The 15,905-nt window shown below is 43.7% G+C and overlaps 1 protein-coding gene and 1 pseudogene across 1 annotated transcript; one reads left to right on the top strand and one right to left on the bottom strand.

Moving 5' to 3' along the window:
- The first annotated feature begins 1,627 nt into the window (after positions 1–1,627).
- LOC119334132 lies at positions 1,628–6,657 on the top strand (annotated as a pseudogene).
- A 4,223-nt stretch (positions 6,658–10,880) lies between these two features.
- On the bottom strand, positions 10,881–14,379 carry LOC119334133 (disease resistance protein RGA5-like). Its single transcript, XM_037606768.1, has 6 exons — positions 13,670–14,379; positions 12,308–13,014; positions 11,883–12,094; positions 11,356–11,394; positions 11,047–11,269; positions 10,881–10,960 (listed from the first exon to the last, which is right to left on the bottom strand). Exons 1-6 carry the CDS (start codon positions 14,377–14,379, stop codon positions 10,881–10,883), a joined length of 1,971 nt encoding a protein of 656 aa, XP_037462665.1.
- Between the last annotated feature and the right edge of the window lie 1,526 nt (positions 14,380–15,905).

A 15,905-nucleotide genomic window follows, 5' to 3' on the forward strand; every position in this document is an offset into this window, starting at 1 on the left:
AAAACTCCAAAGAAACCCACTGTAGAAAAGAAAAGAGAAAAAAGAAACAAAAAAAGAGACAATTCACCAAAACGACCGTTAAAGTCCACTCATACTCCCTCCATTCCTAAATATAAGTTCTTTTAGAGATTTTAATATAGACTCCACACAAATGTACATAGACGTAGTTTGGAGTGTAGACTTACTCATTTTGCTCCGTATGTAGTTCATATTGGAATCTCTACAATGACTTATATTGAGGAACGTCATAGCAACACCGAAGAAAACCGATCTGCCTGGGACCGGCCCGCGTGGGCGTGGGCCCTGAGGCGAGTGTGTGATAGATACGTCATCTAGGCTCCAAGGGTTTCTCAAAAGAAATTACGCTCCAAGGAGAGAGAAGTCCACTCTTTTATACCGGCGTGTTTTCGTCCGCTGGTGCCCTGGTGCGTGTATGCGCTAGGCTTCGTGTTCGTGTTCGTATTCTTCTTTCGTGTCCGTCTATGTGTTGGCTACCTACCTTGCACATACAGTACTACCACGGTACGGTCCCCGTCCGTCCAGGTGAGGTCTCCACTCAACTCAACCCCGCTTGTGGTGCGGAAGCTAACAATAATAGAATAGATCAGTTTGGAACCTCCGCAACTAATATTTTACGTACGTTTCTTGTCCTAATGCGTGTTTACTCCCGGATCATCGTTGCTTGTTTCTGCCCTCCCGCTGCATATATATATAATCACTGACCAGGTAGATGATCACAACAAACCAAGTAGCCAACTAAGCAAGGAGAATATACATGGAGCTGGGGCTGGAGCAGGAGCTGGAGAGCAGCGTGGCGGGCGCGATCGCGGAGGCCAGCATCGACCGGGAGAAGCTGCCAGCGGCGCTTCTGCTGTGTGGCGTACTTGAGGCCGCCGGGGCGCTCTGGCTGCTCGTCTACCGGGGTCCAGACGGCGTCTTCCTCCATGGTGGCAAGGTGGTCTTCTACTCCTACTACGCCATTCTCGTCGCTCTGGTGCTCTTCGGCTGTGCAGAGGCTTGGGCTGGCCTGTGGGTGAACCAGCGGCCATGCGACCGACGAGCAGTCGGGAGGACCGTCTTGTGGTGCTCCATCCTGCCTCTCGTCCTTGTTGCGGGCCTCGGAGGTTTTGCATCCGCCATCCCCAAATAGTTCCCGCTTTTAAACATTTTTTGTTGTTTTTGAAACAAAAATTGAGTGGTAGTGCATACCAAAATACTATATATTTTTCCTAAATTCTGTGAGCGTTTATGTATTTGTGTGTATGGATGATGGAGTCCTTGAATAAGAAATAAAGTAAGAGAAATTTATTTCAAAAAAATTAAAATGAGGAGGACCTGCATTTATATTTTTTTTCTTTAAGGACCTTCATTTTGTTGTCGTACATTGAGGTTTTTTGTTCGTGATCATAGCCCAGCCCAGCCCATTTAAACAGACATGCAGGCCTTTCAAGCTTTAACTCGACAATAACCTATTTAGGCCTAGCCTGTTACAGTTTTTGTATTGTATATATAAACCAAGCTGGAGAAGAGCTGCCGTCTCCCCTCCAGAGTATTTTGCTTTGCTTCCTTCGTCCGTCCACTCCACGCCACGGCCGGCCGCTCACGATCCCTTCCGCCGGATCTGCCGATGGAAGCCGCCGGGATCGGGTGGCTAGCGCAAGAGATCCTTTCACACCCCCTGATCGGCAAGCCCTGGGTCCGCGAGGCCGGGCTCGCGGAAGAAATCGAGGGGCTCACGTCTGCAATCAAGGGAGTCCGCATGGTCGTCTCCGTTGTTGATGGCAGGGAGCTCGGCAACGAGCCACTGGCTGAATCTCTTGCTGAGCTCAAGGAGGCGCTCTATGATGCGGCCAACGTGATCGACGACCTCAGTTCCCAAAGGCTCAAACAGGGTAAGCCTGCCTACCACCTGTAGATTACTTGAGTTGTTAGTCTCTGTTGCAAAATACAGTTAAATTAGAGTTTACATGAGCTGGGCTCCGCTCTTTAGGTGATGGTGTAGAAATAGCCGATGCCGCTGTGAATTTTTTGTTTGAACCGGGCTAAACCCCTTTCCATTAATGCATAACGGAAATACATCCGATCCAAGAGTTCACAAGGGAAAGGGAAGAAGCGAGTTCAAAGCACCACTGGTAAAAACCAAAACCGATGGAATTAGCATTTATCCGACCTTCCTTCTTCAGGTAGTGGTGTAGAAATAGCCGATGGAGACGCCGTTGTGAAATCTAGTTTTGTTCATGTTTTGGTCAGTTCGAACAAGTTACTAGCGTTTTGTTGAAACTCTTCATGTCCTGTTTAGTTTCCCTTGCAAAAAGAAATTTAAAAAATACCCGGTCTGTTGAGGCCTGGGAATGTTATTTCACTGAACCTATAACCTGGCTTGGTTCCTAAATGTAAAGGAGGCAGCGAGTTTACGATTAATGGGATCATGCTAATACTTCTCTTATTTCTGGCACAGCTGCTTCGACATCGATGGTCGATGCTGATATACCACCAACAAGTAGCAGTCGTGGGAAGAGGCAACGCTCCAAGGCATGGGACCATTTTGTGGTTATAAGAGATGGTAATGGAAACCCTGAGAAGGCAGAATGTAAGTACTGTCAAACAGTAGTTCAGTGTAAGACTACAAACGGGACAGGAGTTTTGAGCAGGCATATCAAGAGTGCTGGTTGTAGGGCAGGTCACCAACAGCAAGACCCTTCGTCAAGGTAGGTTTTACAGTTCCAGGAACAACAAAATTCTCTTTATGAGCTACCCTAGGACAATTCATTCCTTTTTTTTGGGTAAACTTCCCTCTTTTGATATATCAATCTCTCAGTTTTGTCATTTACGATATTGTCTAATTAATTCATACAAGCTAGAACTTTACTAGATCCACATCCATATGTATCGCTTCCTATTCTTTTAATTCATTCACACCATCCGCTTATGAACCCTTTCTTTCTGATTGTAGCATAGGCAATGGTACTGGAACAATTGGTAATCCATCCAGAAGAAAAAGGATGAGAATTGATCATGTATCAACACAAGTCACCACAGATAACACAAACCCTTGGAACAAGGAAGAATTTTCCAGCAGGTTACGGGAGATAATTAGTCAGTTGCAAGGCATCCAAGGGGGTTTGAGAGGGATTCTCGAGATACTTGGCTTAGACTCTGCTGCAACTTTAAGTAACTCTCGGAATACAACGCATGGTCCATGCCGAAGAACATCAAGTCTTGTTCAAAGAAAAATATATGGGAGAGCGGCAGGAAAGAAATTCATTATCAATTTGATAAGAGAACACAAATCAGCTGCTGGTGTCACTGTTGTGCCTATTGTAGGCATTGGAGGAGTTGGCAAGACAGCTCTCGCTCAACTTGTGTACAATGATCCAGCAGTGGAAAATCAATTTGATCTCAGGATATGGATTTGGGTATCTAATATGTTTGATGAAGTGAGACTCACAAGGGAGATGTTAGATTTTGTGTCTCGGGAAACACATCAAGGGTTTTGCAGCTTTGCCAAGCTTCAGGAGGCCTTGAAGATTAATATCAAGTCAAAGAGGGTCCTAATGGTTTTAGATGATGTCTGGGATGATAGAAATGATAGCCGATGGGACCAGCTATTGGCTCCCTTTAAATCTGATGGTGCAAACAACAATTTGATACTCATGACAACTAGAAAACCATCTCTTGCAAAAAGAAGAGGAACAACTGAACGAATTAAATTAAGTGCATTGGGAAAAGATGATTCCTGTTTATTGTTTAAAGTATGTGCATTTGGTGATGAGAACTACAAAGAGGAAGAAAGTCTAAGTGACATCGGACAACAAATAGTGCAAAAGTTAAAAGGAAACCCATTAGCGGCACAAACTGCAGGATCAATATTAAGAGAGCATCTTAGCATTGAACATTGGACTAGAAATCTGAGGAATGAATATTGGAAATCCCTGCAGCTCGCTAGCGGCGTCATGCCTGCTTTGAAGCTTTGCTACGACGGGATGCCCTTCCATTTACAACAATGCTTCTCCTATTGTTCTATATTCCCATACAATTATCAGTTTCCCACCGAGGAGTTAATTCATATGTGGATTTCACATGGATTTGTGAAGCGTGATCGTTCAAGTGAGAATTTGGAGGAGATAGGGCGATCCTATCTAACTGACTTGGTAAACCTGGGTTTCTTTGAACAGGTTGAAGAAATTGAAGAAGTCATCTCTTTCGGTACACAAACTTCCTATGTAATCAGTAGTCTTATGCATGATTTTGCGAGGGTTGTTTCAAGAACAGAGTGTGCAACAATAGATGGTATATATTGCAATGAAATATTGCCAACTGTACTTCATTTGTCGATACTAACAGATTCTGTATATCTTATGGATGATCAGACCAACAACATATCTCGTAGTGAGAAGTTTGAAGAAAAAATAATATGAATTGCATGTACATCAGTGAAAACCTTGAGGATATTGGTGTTAATTGGGCAGTATGACTCTTTCTTCTTCAAATTCTTCAAAGAAGTATTCCAAAAGGAACATCATTTGCGAGTGCTTCATTTGTCTACAACATCCGCTGATTCTCATTCCTTCATATGTAGTTGGGTAAATCATACACATCTCCGGTATCTAAAACTTGAGGGCGTTCATGTTGAGCTGGGTTCACAGTCTCAAGTTAAGAGCAAGTTTTCCCATCAAATATTAGATGGTTGGCTTACCTCTCTGCAGATAATTCATCTAGAGAACTGTGGACAGGGCTGGATACTTCCATGTCTGGAAAGGTTTCCGTTTCTTACAAGGTTGAAGTTGAGCAACATGCGGGAAGTAAGTGAAGTATCAGTTCCGTCATTGGAGGAGCTAGTTTTAGTAGAGATGCCAGAGTTGGAGAATTGTGTCTGCACTTCTCTGGGAGATATGAACTCTAGTTTAAGGGTACTGGAGATTGGAGGTTGCCCTGGACTTAAGATGTTTAATTTGCTTGAGAAACATTATATCTTCAAAATGGAGAAGAATGCATGGTTGCCCAGTCTTACAAAATTCATAATCTGCGATTGTCCTCACTTGCAAGTATTGGCCCCTCTTCGGCCTTCAGCCACATTTTCTGAATTTTTTATCAGCAGAGTTTCAACGTTTCTCACGATGGACGGATTTTCCACAAAAACATTCGAAATTAGGCCAAATAGTCTTTTGGGTGAGTTTTTTGGTGAGATGAGACTTGATCAAAAAATCTTGGTATTCCATAATCCGAGGGACCTCAAACACTTGGAAATAAAAGGCTGCCAGAATCTGACATCTATTGCCCTAATAAGTTCTTTTCAGTTTGTATTTTTAGAGAGCTTGAGAATAGAAAACTGCACAAAACTCTTCTCTTCAAACATTGTTTCAGCGCACACACATGAAGCCATGATAGCTGTACCCTCCCATATCTTGAAAGTCTCAGTATTGTTTCATGTGGAATAACGGGGAAATGGCTATCTCTGATGCTTCGACATGCGCCGGCAATGAAGGAATTGGTGATAAAGGACTGCCCAGAGTTGACACAGTTGCGGACTGAAGGGGGAGGAAACAGTAAGTCAAATCTTATCGCAGGCTCGGCAGATTCATCGTCAGGATATCTAAATGATTTGTCGGCAAGCTCAACTCAAGATGGATGGTGGTGCATTCCATTAAATATCACCCCCTCTCTCAAAAAGTTAACTATTTATAATTGCCCTCATCTAATATTTGAGGGGGGCAGGAAAGGCTTCACTGGATTTACCTCCCTTGAGTTTCTAAGAATTGAGGAATGCCCTGTACTACTGCTCTCGTCTTTGGTGCATGGAAGATTGCCCCTCCCGCAATTACTAGAAGAAATCGAAATCGGTGATTATTACCAGGAAACCCTGCAGCCCTGCTTTCTGAATAACCATACCAGCCTAAAAAATTAGCAGTGCGTTGTAGCCAAAGTTTGAATTCTCTAATGCTGCACTCCTGCACGTCCTTGGAAGTTTTGACAATTACAGCATGCGGATCGCTCAGCACATTACACGGCATGGGATCTCTTGGAACCCTCAGGTCTTTAGCATTATATAGGAACTCAAGTTTAGAATTTCTACAGCCTGAATCCTTCAGGATGTTGGAAGATTTGAACATTACAAGCTGTAATTCGCTCGTCGCACTAGAGGGCTTGCGGTCCCTCGTGAACCTCAGGCATTTGACAGTCTTCAGTCAACCTGCCTGGCCTGTTACAACGTTTGGAGAGAGTTATGAGCTAACAGATAGAATTTTCCCTAGACTGGAAAGTCTTACTATCAGTGATTTGTCTCGCCTTACCACGTCATTCTGCAAGGGCCTCACCAGCCTCCAACGCCTACAACTAAAGTTTTTGGAAGAGGCGAGGCTCACAGATGAGCAAGAGACAGCACTTCTGCTCCACAGGTCCTTGCAAGATCTCCATTTTTTCTATTGTGACGATCTCGTATATCTTCCTACGGGGCTTCACAGACTTTCTACCCTCAAGACATTGAAGATCGAATGTTGTGGCCGCATCTCACGGCTGCAGAAGGAGGGTCTCCCACCCTCACTGGAAGAGCTGGAGATCATATCTTGCAGCAAAAAGCTGTCAAAACAATGCAGATTGCTAGAAACAAGCAAGCTAAATGTCAAAATTGATGACCGCCCGCCATGGTCCAGGAGCTAATTCCATGATGGATTGCTGCGAGGGACGTCTAATACGGCATAGACAGGAAGAGACTGTGTTTCTTGTGTGTCTTAGTGTTTTGGGCTGTTTGGCGAAAGGAGAGGGCTCGCGTCCTGGCCAATAAAATCAGCCAATTCTGCGAGTCGTCCATCAGCTTAAGGGTGATGCTGGGTTCTGGTTCAGGAAGCTTTAGGTCCCCTTGTGTTGGCCATTTTTTTCAATGTAGTTTGTGCATGGCTTCCTGGTCATCCCTATTCGTTGCTGCTGAATGAAGGGAGTAAATCAATGTGATCTCTGTGGCTCTGTCCACTAAATTGTGCTGTAATTAATCAATGCGTTCTTTTCCCTGAATTGTGTTGTAATTATATTCAGCGAAAAAAGAGTGGGGAGACATGGCTTTTGCTATTGTTCAAATGAATGTACTTTCCTACATATCTATGCCGTTAGAAAGAGAACCTGCAAAGTACGTATCTTGTAGGAACACGGGATGGCATCATAGCTGTATTTTCGAGGCCCCTCTTCCCAAAAACTTGCCGTCTTTTAACAGACTGGCATTCGCATTTGGACTGCACTCTGTACTAGTGCTTGTTAATTTTCTTCAACCGATGAAAATGAGGGTTGCTGCTGAGTTGTTCTTGCGGAACTGAAGTTCATGCTTTTTGAACCAAGGGCATCTGAAGCTTTCTGCTATAGGTTCAGCACGAGCGGCAATTGTCTTGTTGTGAGCCATCGACCACTTTCGCCACCTAATTTTGGGCTGAAAAAGGAACTGAAACTCAGGCCATGACAGTAGAATGGAGTATCAGCCGATTCAGTTGCGCACGCGTTGGCTGGCTCTCTAGTGACTCGATAGTTTGGGTGGGATATCATTCTGTCTTCTGGTATGTTCATTAAATTACCCGAGCTTTAATAGCTGATAAGAGTGCTTGTTACTGTATATGGCACCTTTGCCTCATTCTTGTTGGTATAATTCAACGATGTTTTCCCTTTGGGGCCTTTTATTTTCCTGAATATCTCAATGCTGAAACATAATTTCGCACTATACTAGAAGGAACACATGTCTATTATTATCTGCTCATGGTCTTGGGCAGGTTGTGAAGATGTCATTAGAAGGTGATGTTTAACTTACCAGCATCCTTCGGAGAATCAGTTCCACATGAATGAACGATAACGGTAACGGAATCATCTTTCTTGGTTCTTGATGTTTCCACTTCGCATCACACATAGATCGTTCGCTCTTGCCTTGTACGCACAATAAGAGCTCAGAGATCCATCAATAGAGCTCCACCCTACATGCTACAGTAATGTTTTACAGTGTTGTGTCTACATTCGCGGTCGTAAGAAAGATAAATTTACTACATCACGTCCTTCAAAGTGTCAGTCATGTCCAGACCAGTCTATATCACAAGACAAAAATCAAATCAAATATGTTGTTCACATTGACTTCTTTCTGTTTTTGTTTTTGACAATGATTCACATCGAGTTCTTTTTCCTGTTTTTGACATTGACTCACATCAAGTATTTATTTTTTGAGAATGATTCACATTAAGTTTTTTTTTTTGACAATTGATTCACATCACTGGCCATTTCGACTGGGCCGGCTCACGCTGCAACCTAAAGAAAACTGAGAACAACTGGGTGTCACAGTACTACGGGCAGCTGGGTCGGGCCGATCACATTCACACGAATCCCTGACCGTGACCCGCTACACTTTGCTGGCTTACGGCAATCGGTCGGCCGGCCTCTAGTCCCAACACCGGCGACGGCGATGGCGACCATCGCCGAGGGCTCCTAGTTAGGCGGATCCTATTTGCCGCCCGGAGGCAACAAATGGTGGAGGCGATGCGTTCGTTCACTGCCCAGTTTTTTTTTTTGGTTTCGTGTTTTACTCGCACGTGTGCTGCGGCTCGTTTGTTGCCCAGGTTTCTTTTTGTTTCATTTCTCTTATGCTTTTTTGTTTGTTTCTGGTTTGGGCTTATTATTGGGGTTTTCTTCCTTCCTTTTATTTCTTCTTCTTTTTTCTTTCACTGGTGTGATTTTTCCCCTGGTTTTTCTTCTGGATTTTCAACATATTTAGTATGCTTCAGTATATGGTGAACGTGTTTTCAAATTCGTATGAACATTTTTTTGATGCATGCTGAACATTTTTTCTACGTATAGTGAACTTTTTCTAATGCACAATGAACTTTTCTTTATATATGGTGAACAATTTTTTTAATATAATGAACTTTTTGTAATATACGTTGAACATATTTAAATACATATTGAACATTTTTGTATTATGTGTTGAAATTTTTTCTTAACATATGATGAAGATTTTAGATAATGCACGGTGATTTTTTTTGTAATATACGGTGAACATTTTTATAATACACAATGAGATTCTTTTAAACACACACTAAACTTTCCCTAAACACACAATAAAAATCTTTCATTAAATGATGACCTTTCATAAATATATATTTTATTATGAATAGGTTCTTAAATTTTTAAGATCGTAAAAAAAAGGTTCAAGCAACCCGTTTGTTGAAGCCCCTTGCCGGTGGGAGGGCTCCGTTTTTATATCTTTTTTCGATCTTTGTTAGTGTTTGTGTCGTGCTCAGGAAGGCGAGACGGCGGCGGCTTCCTGAAGATGGAATAAATGTCTCCCCGCCTAGCCCCCGTTCCGGTGATGCGTCCAGCATCATCGGTGGGCGTGTGGAGTTGTGTCTCCAGCTGATCTGTCCTTGGTGGATTTGCTCGGATCTGTTCGTCGTCGTTCTTCTTCGTTCGTGTGTCTTCAGGTTGGATCCTTTTAATCTACACTATTCATCTGCGGCGGTTGCTGTTCTGGTGCGTTGGTTCTATGGGGCATTAGCACGACGACTTCCCGACTGTCTACTACAACAAGGTTTGCCTGGCTCCGATGAGAGAGGGGCGATGGCAGCGGCGCGCCTTCGGCTCGCTTCAGTGATTGTAGTCGTCGGTAGGTGGTCTACGGATCTGGATGTAATTTTTATTATTTCTAGTATTCGTTGTACTACCATGAATGAAAATGAATAGATTGAAAGTTTTTCCCGCAAAAAAAAACAAACCGATTGAAAAACTGAAGAAACAAATAAAAGTACACTGCAACAGGTGGGGAAACGGATCCTCAAAAAAAAAAAATCAGGTGGGGAAACTCTCCGCCCGTTAACCAGTCAAAAAAGTCGTACGAAGATGACTCCATCAGCTTACACAGTCAGGTGCAGCAGCCAACAGCCCGGCTCACAAAACCAAGGTAAACTGGACATGGCTATCAGCGGATCAGCCAAACTCCACTCCTGTCAGGATGCACTCCAGGATTCATCATTTTTCAGCTTCGTGTACATCTTCTCCACGGTGGCTAGCTCCGACTCCTGGTGCACATGGCCGGCTTTTGCCGCTGTAACATGAAGGAAACAACATGGTAAAGCTTGTTAGAATTTGAACATACGCGTCCACTGAGTTAGAGAGGTTGTTTTACTACAGATTTGTATCTACCTCTTTAAACTTATTCTGGCGTGCAAGTCACGTATGTAAAGAACTCGATTGTATGCGTATCCGGGATAAACCACGCCTATTAATACTATCCAGCGGCCATCTATGGAGGGTGTGAGACGCTTCACCTAAGTTTACAGAGCTAGCTGCATAGCCTTTCGGGTTTGGCCCGAGAAGCACATACAAAAAAAAAATCTGCTTCAGTGGGAAATTGGCCTTCCAAATAGCTGGGCCATGATTTCAGTCACACGAGAACTCATTCAAAACTGCTCTAATGATTTCGTGCTAAAGACACCAGATCCCTCCAGCTTCCGAATGAAGTGTCGTCACTACCAGAGAAAGAAACTGCCAGCAAACCTTTCAGTGCTTCCATTCCTGTTTAAAGGTGTGTCATTATAGGTGCATGTTTGAGAGTGCATGGTAAAAGCCTTAAAATTCTTGGTATATAGTATGTACGAGTACTTTGTACTCACATATCAGACCACCTCATACACATGACTTGCTTCCATGAGATTGTCTGTCTATACAATACATAGTGAAAGTAAACGCAGAAACACTGCATGTGATCATCCGTCATCGGTCATAGCAAAAAACAATATGGAGATCAAAAATCAGATGTGGAGCGTAATTGCCAGTCCAGTAATTTATTTGTGCATGAGGATGGGCTGCTTACCTGCGGATTTCAATGGATATGATTGGTTCTACGGCACAATTGGCCCGCCTTCTCAATCGTTCACGGTGCCCACTGCTGCAAGCCCCTCTTCTTCTTCTTGTTCTTCTTCTTCGAGATCCTTGGGTTGAAAAGCTTTGAAACAAAAGAAAAAGAGTGAGCATTAATTTGCAATGTTGGGCCAGAGAGAATTAAGATGCTACAGGAGCAAAAAGACTTACAATACTGATACCAGAAAAGGGTGGGACAGTTGGGATGGGCGTCCAATGTGAGCTCCAGCCTATCAGCTGCTTTTCGCACTACTTGCAAGCAGTTTTCCTCGGACCAAAGAGAAACCTGGACTTCCTCGAGAGAGGGGAGGTGTCCCATGTAGACGTCCAAGTCACCACCGGCGATGCGACGCTCGGGCACGGAATTGAAGAGATTCAAGCCTGGGCATAGATCCTTGTGGAAACATAGATGGCCCCGTCAGAAAATTGCCAAACCTGCACTCTCTCAAGAAAGGGAATGCATCATCGCCAATGATGTACCTTTCCACAGGAGTGTACTGGGCTATTGTGGTTTCCAGCCTGAGAAAACGCAGAGCAGGCAATTTCCCAAGGATCTGAATGTCGACTTCCGGCCTCACTTTATCCACTTGTATATGCAAGTAGGAGAGAATGGGAAACAACGATGCGTTAATCCATCTAGGCAATGTTGAGGTACAGCGGGTAAACTTAAAGGTGTGGAGGTGTGGACAGGGCACCCAGATGTCCCAGCAGAAATCAAACCTTGCATCTCCTACATGATCAATACTTAGACTACACAATTTCCGCAGATTGTTGAGAGACGCCAACAAAGAATTACACACACTCTCATCTTCTCCCACCCACCAAACGCCAAGCCTCCTCAGCTCCACCAGATTCCCTAGCTCTTTCGCAAGCGCATTAGTACCACCAACCTTCATGTTATACAACATTTCTAAGGAAACCAAGTTCCCTATCCCATCGGGCAATCTCATACAACTATTAACATATAGGCACATCAATTGTCCCAGTCGAACAACACTTGATGGCACCTCCATAGATCCACCTGTTCTCAAGTCTAGTGTTTGCAAAAATTGTAGCTTCCCTATTTCCACCGGGAGAAAGTGGACATGTGTATTTCGTAGCCCTAGATACCTCAGGTGTAATAAATTCTGGAGAAAACTAAGATCAATCTGGTCGCTACTTTTCCCAATATTACAACCTTCTAGATCCAGTACACGCAGAACTTGGAAGCTTGAAAGGGTTTGGATCAGATGAACATCAATTCTAAAGAGAGTAACAGATCTCAACTTTGACATACGTGTGGCATCAACCCTATGGGCGGTGAGCTCTGGCATGCTATTCTGAAAGGATAACCTACGAACCATGCGATCTGAAGTATTTTTCCTTTGCTTAGTACCATCTAATATAGTGATGAAGTTTTCTTCACTTGATAGAGAACATATGAGATCAAGTACCATATCATGTATGTGACAAGCTTTCGTCCTACCTTCAAAATCAACATCTACAGGTTGAATCAAGTTTCTGTTTATCAACTCATTGAAGTATCTCTTTCCAAGCTCAAATAGTCTAGTTCCCTGTTCTCCACCTTGGATAAAGCCTTCATCTATCCACTTCCATATCAACCGGTCTCTATCTATCTCACAATCTTCCGGGAATATACTGAGATATAATAAACAAGGCTTCAGATGAGATGGAAGATTGTAGTAACTAAAGGATAGTATTCTCTGCATATCCTTTCCAGTACCACAGTCTGCAAGTCCACGGCCAATAGAACTGAGTATGTTGTCCCATTGATACTTTGGCTTTAAGTCTTGATCATTACTGGCTAAAAGACTAGCTATAGTAATGATGGCTAGTGGTACTCCACCACATTTCTTCAAAATTTCTCTAGATACTTCCTCCAATTCACCAGGATATTCACTTCCTTGAGGGAATATTCTTTTGCAGAAGAGCCTTTTGGAGTCATCATCATTAAGAGATTTCGTCTTATGAATAATGTCATGACTAGATAGGCAACATGCTTGAGCGACACTGGTTATGTGTGTTGTCGTTATTACTCGACTACCGAGATCACTCTTAGGGAAAGCACACTTGATAAATTTCCATACTTCTTTATCCCATATGTCATCAATAACGATTAAGTACATAACGATTAAGTACCTGTGTGATTTTTGTAGAGTGTAAGTTCACATATCAGTGAAGACTTAGATAACAAGGGCTGGACCAAAAGCTCGTAACTCGTGAGCTTAATGAGCGCTCGATAGTTCGGCTCGTTAAGCTCGTAGCTTGCTTCTTAATGAACAAGGCCAATCATTGATTTCAACTCATTAAGCTTAACGAGCTTAACGGGCGAGCTAATGAGTTTCACGAGTAGCTCGTTAAACTCATTAGTAACAACACAATACATATTTTCATCTTACGTGACAAACTTTTGTAGCACCTCAGCCTATATATTTAATCTAATCGACATATGAGGCAAACAATTACTGCATTTCTTTTTGTAGTCACCATATTTCGTCTTGAAAATTACACCTACACATTCATCATATATATCATAACACATTATAATCTGTTAATGAGCGCTCGCGAGTGCTCACGAGCTTAACGAGCTTCAAACGAGCCGAGCCGAGCAGGGTTTTCTGCTCGTTAATCTTAACAAGCTTAACGAGCCGAGCCTTAACGAGTACGAGCTTAACGAGCCGAGCTACTCGTTAGTCCACCCCTATAGATAACTAATTTTCCATTTGTCTAATATTTTATCAATAGAGAGGTGTATATATTAGCAAAGATGAAATTTATATTAATTAATTCATACCTCTTATCCTGAAGAAATATTCTCAGTTCATCGATGAGTTGTTGGTTGTCCCTAACAGCTTCATTGATATTTGAAAACTTAGTACTGTCAAGTCCATACAGCATCTTCTTAAAAATCTTTGTGATGTCAGGATTTCGAGACACGGAAACAAACACTCCACAACTGAACTGCGCCCTGATCTTGTCATACATCGCTTTGGCAAGGGTTGTCTTTCCCAATCCACCAAATCCAACAACGGACAGTGTCTTGAGTAGCTGCTTCGACATCCCATCCCCATCAAGGAGCTTTTTGATCACCTCAGCCCGGATGTCCTCGATGCCCACAAGCTCCGTGGCATCTCTATACATAGCCTTGAGGCGAGGATCAATGGCATTCCCCACACCATCCGTGTATGCCTCGAGCCCATACCTTTGACGGAGCTCACCCAGCTCCTTGGCGAGCCCTTGAGCATCTTGGACAGCATCGCAGATTTGGTGGAGAGCCCTGCCCTTGCTGAACAGCTTCTTGGTTCGCTTGAAGAACTTATTGACTCTATTCTTCATGTTATTGGGGCCCAGTTCACCATGGCCACCATCGTAGACACGGACCATGTAGGCATCCACGGCGTCCTCCATGTTGTAGGAGAGCTCGCGGACCTTGCCTGCCCAGGTCCGTACCTGCGGGTCGAGGTGGATAAGACGGTCTCGTATCTTGTGGACGTCTGCGTGCATGATTTTTTTTCTTTTCTTTTCTTTTTTGCGAGCATGGACTCGGTTGACTCACCAATTGTTGCTGCTTACATTTTTCATCTTGAATCTTTGATCCTTTTTTTTTTGGCCCCAGTATACAAGTCCATCCTTTGACTAACGACTAGGCTCGACTTTTTCCGCTTCAGTTATAAGTCCACCATCGACTCGCAAATAAGGTTGACTTTTTCCCCGTTTGCAAGCCAACCATCGATTTGAACTGGCCCTGACATCGATTTTTCTTTCTCCAGATGATGACTTATAAAATGTTCACCTGGTTTAAAAATTGATTCATCGCATATTTATAAAATGTTCATTATGTATTTATCAAATTTTCATTATGTATTTCCAAACAAAATGTTCACACCATCCCAAGAAATGTTCTTCATGCATTTAAAAAATTATCCTGTGTTTATTAAATGTCGTCCTGTGTATCTGATTTTTTATATTAAAAAACGTTTGTCCAATTTGTGAACTTTTTGCAAATTCATGAACATTTTTTAAGTTCTCAATCATTTTTCAAATTCATAAATATTTTTTATATCAAAAATATTTTTCAAATTCGTGACCAGTTTTAGAATTTTTCGAGTTGATGAACATTTTTTAAATTTTGGAGCTCTCTTTTGCAATTTCTCGAAATTTTTAAATTTGTGATGTTTTTTAAAATTCATTAACATTTTCATGTTCGCATTTAAAAAAAAGAGTCAGGAACACATTTTCATATTCGTGAACATGATCCAAACTCATGGACACTTCATAAAAATAGCATTTTTACCCCAAATACACCAATTTGTTTGCAAAGGAAAAAAAATACGTGACCATGTAGATGCTATTTTTGCGTTCCCATAATGCTATTTACATGCTAGGAGTATTTACGTAGCTACATGGGCACACTCTAGTTTGACTCGCAGCTCCTGTACGGCTGTAGCTAACTCTTGTCCATAATGAGCACACCCTGACCACGCGCGCGATGTTCAAACTATCAAACGTTTCATGACCAACGATGATTAGCTGCAGTAGGGGCCAAGCCATATACATTGAGGAGGAGAGCCGCGTCCGCCCCCGAGTCGCTCCCGCGGGCGACTCGGGGCGGCTTCCCTAGCGCCGCCGCCCCAGCCACTCGCCTCAGCTTCTCCTCCCTCGCCGCCGCCGGCGGCGTCACCGGCCAAAGGCCGCGTGGCGCAGGCGGCGGCGGGGCGTCTCCTCCCGTGCGCAGGTGGCCGGCGTCGCGGGGCGCCCCCTCCTGCCCGTCGGCGTCGGACGGCGGCTCTCCTCTGCTCCGGCTCCCTCTCCTCTCCGGCGTCGTGGTGGCCCGTAGGAGTGCCCCCCTCTCCTCCCTCCCCCCTCCAGCGGTGGCTTGTGGGGATCCGAGGAGGCGGGTTGCTCTGGCGGCGGATCTGGGTGGCTCTGCCCAGATCTGGTTGGTGTTGGGGGTTGGTGGCGGCGGGGGACGGCTGGCGGCCCTGCTAAGGTGGTGGTGGTGCTGCTGGTGGCTGTGCTTCTCCGGTGGG

The sequence above is a fragment of the Triticum dicoccoides genome, chromosome 7A, assembly GCF_002162155.2.
Source record: "Triticum dicoccoides isolate Atlit2015 ecotype Zavitan chromosome 7A, WEW_v2.0, whole genome shotgun sequence".
Classification (NCBI taxonomy): Eukaryota; Viridiplantae; Streptophyta; class Magnoliopsida; order Poales; family Poaceae; genus Triticum; species Triticum dicoccoides.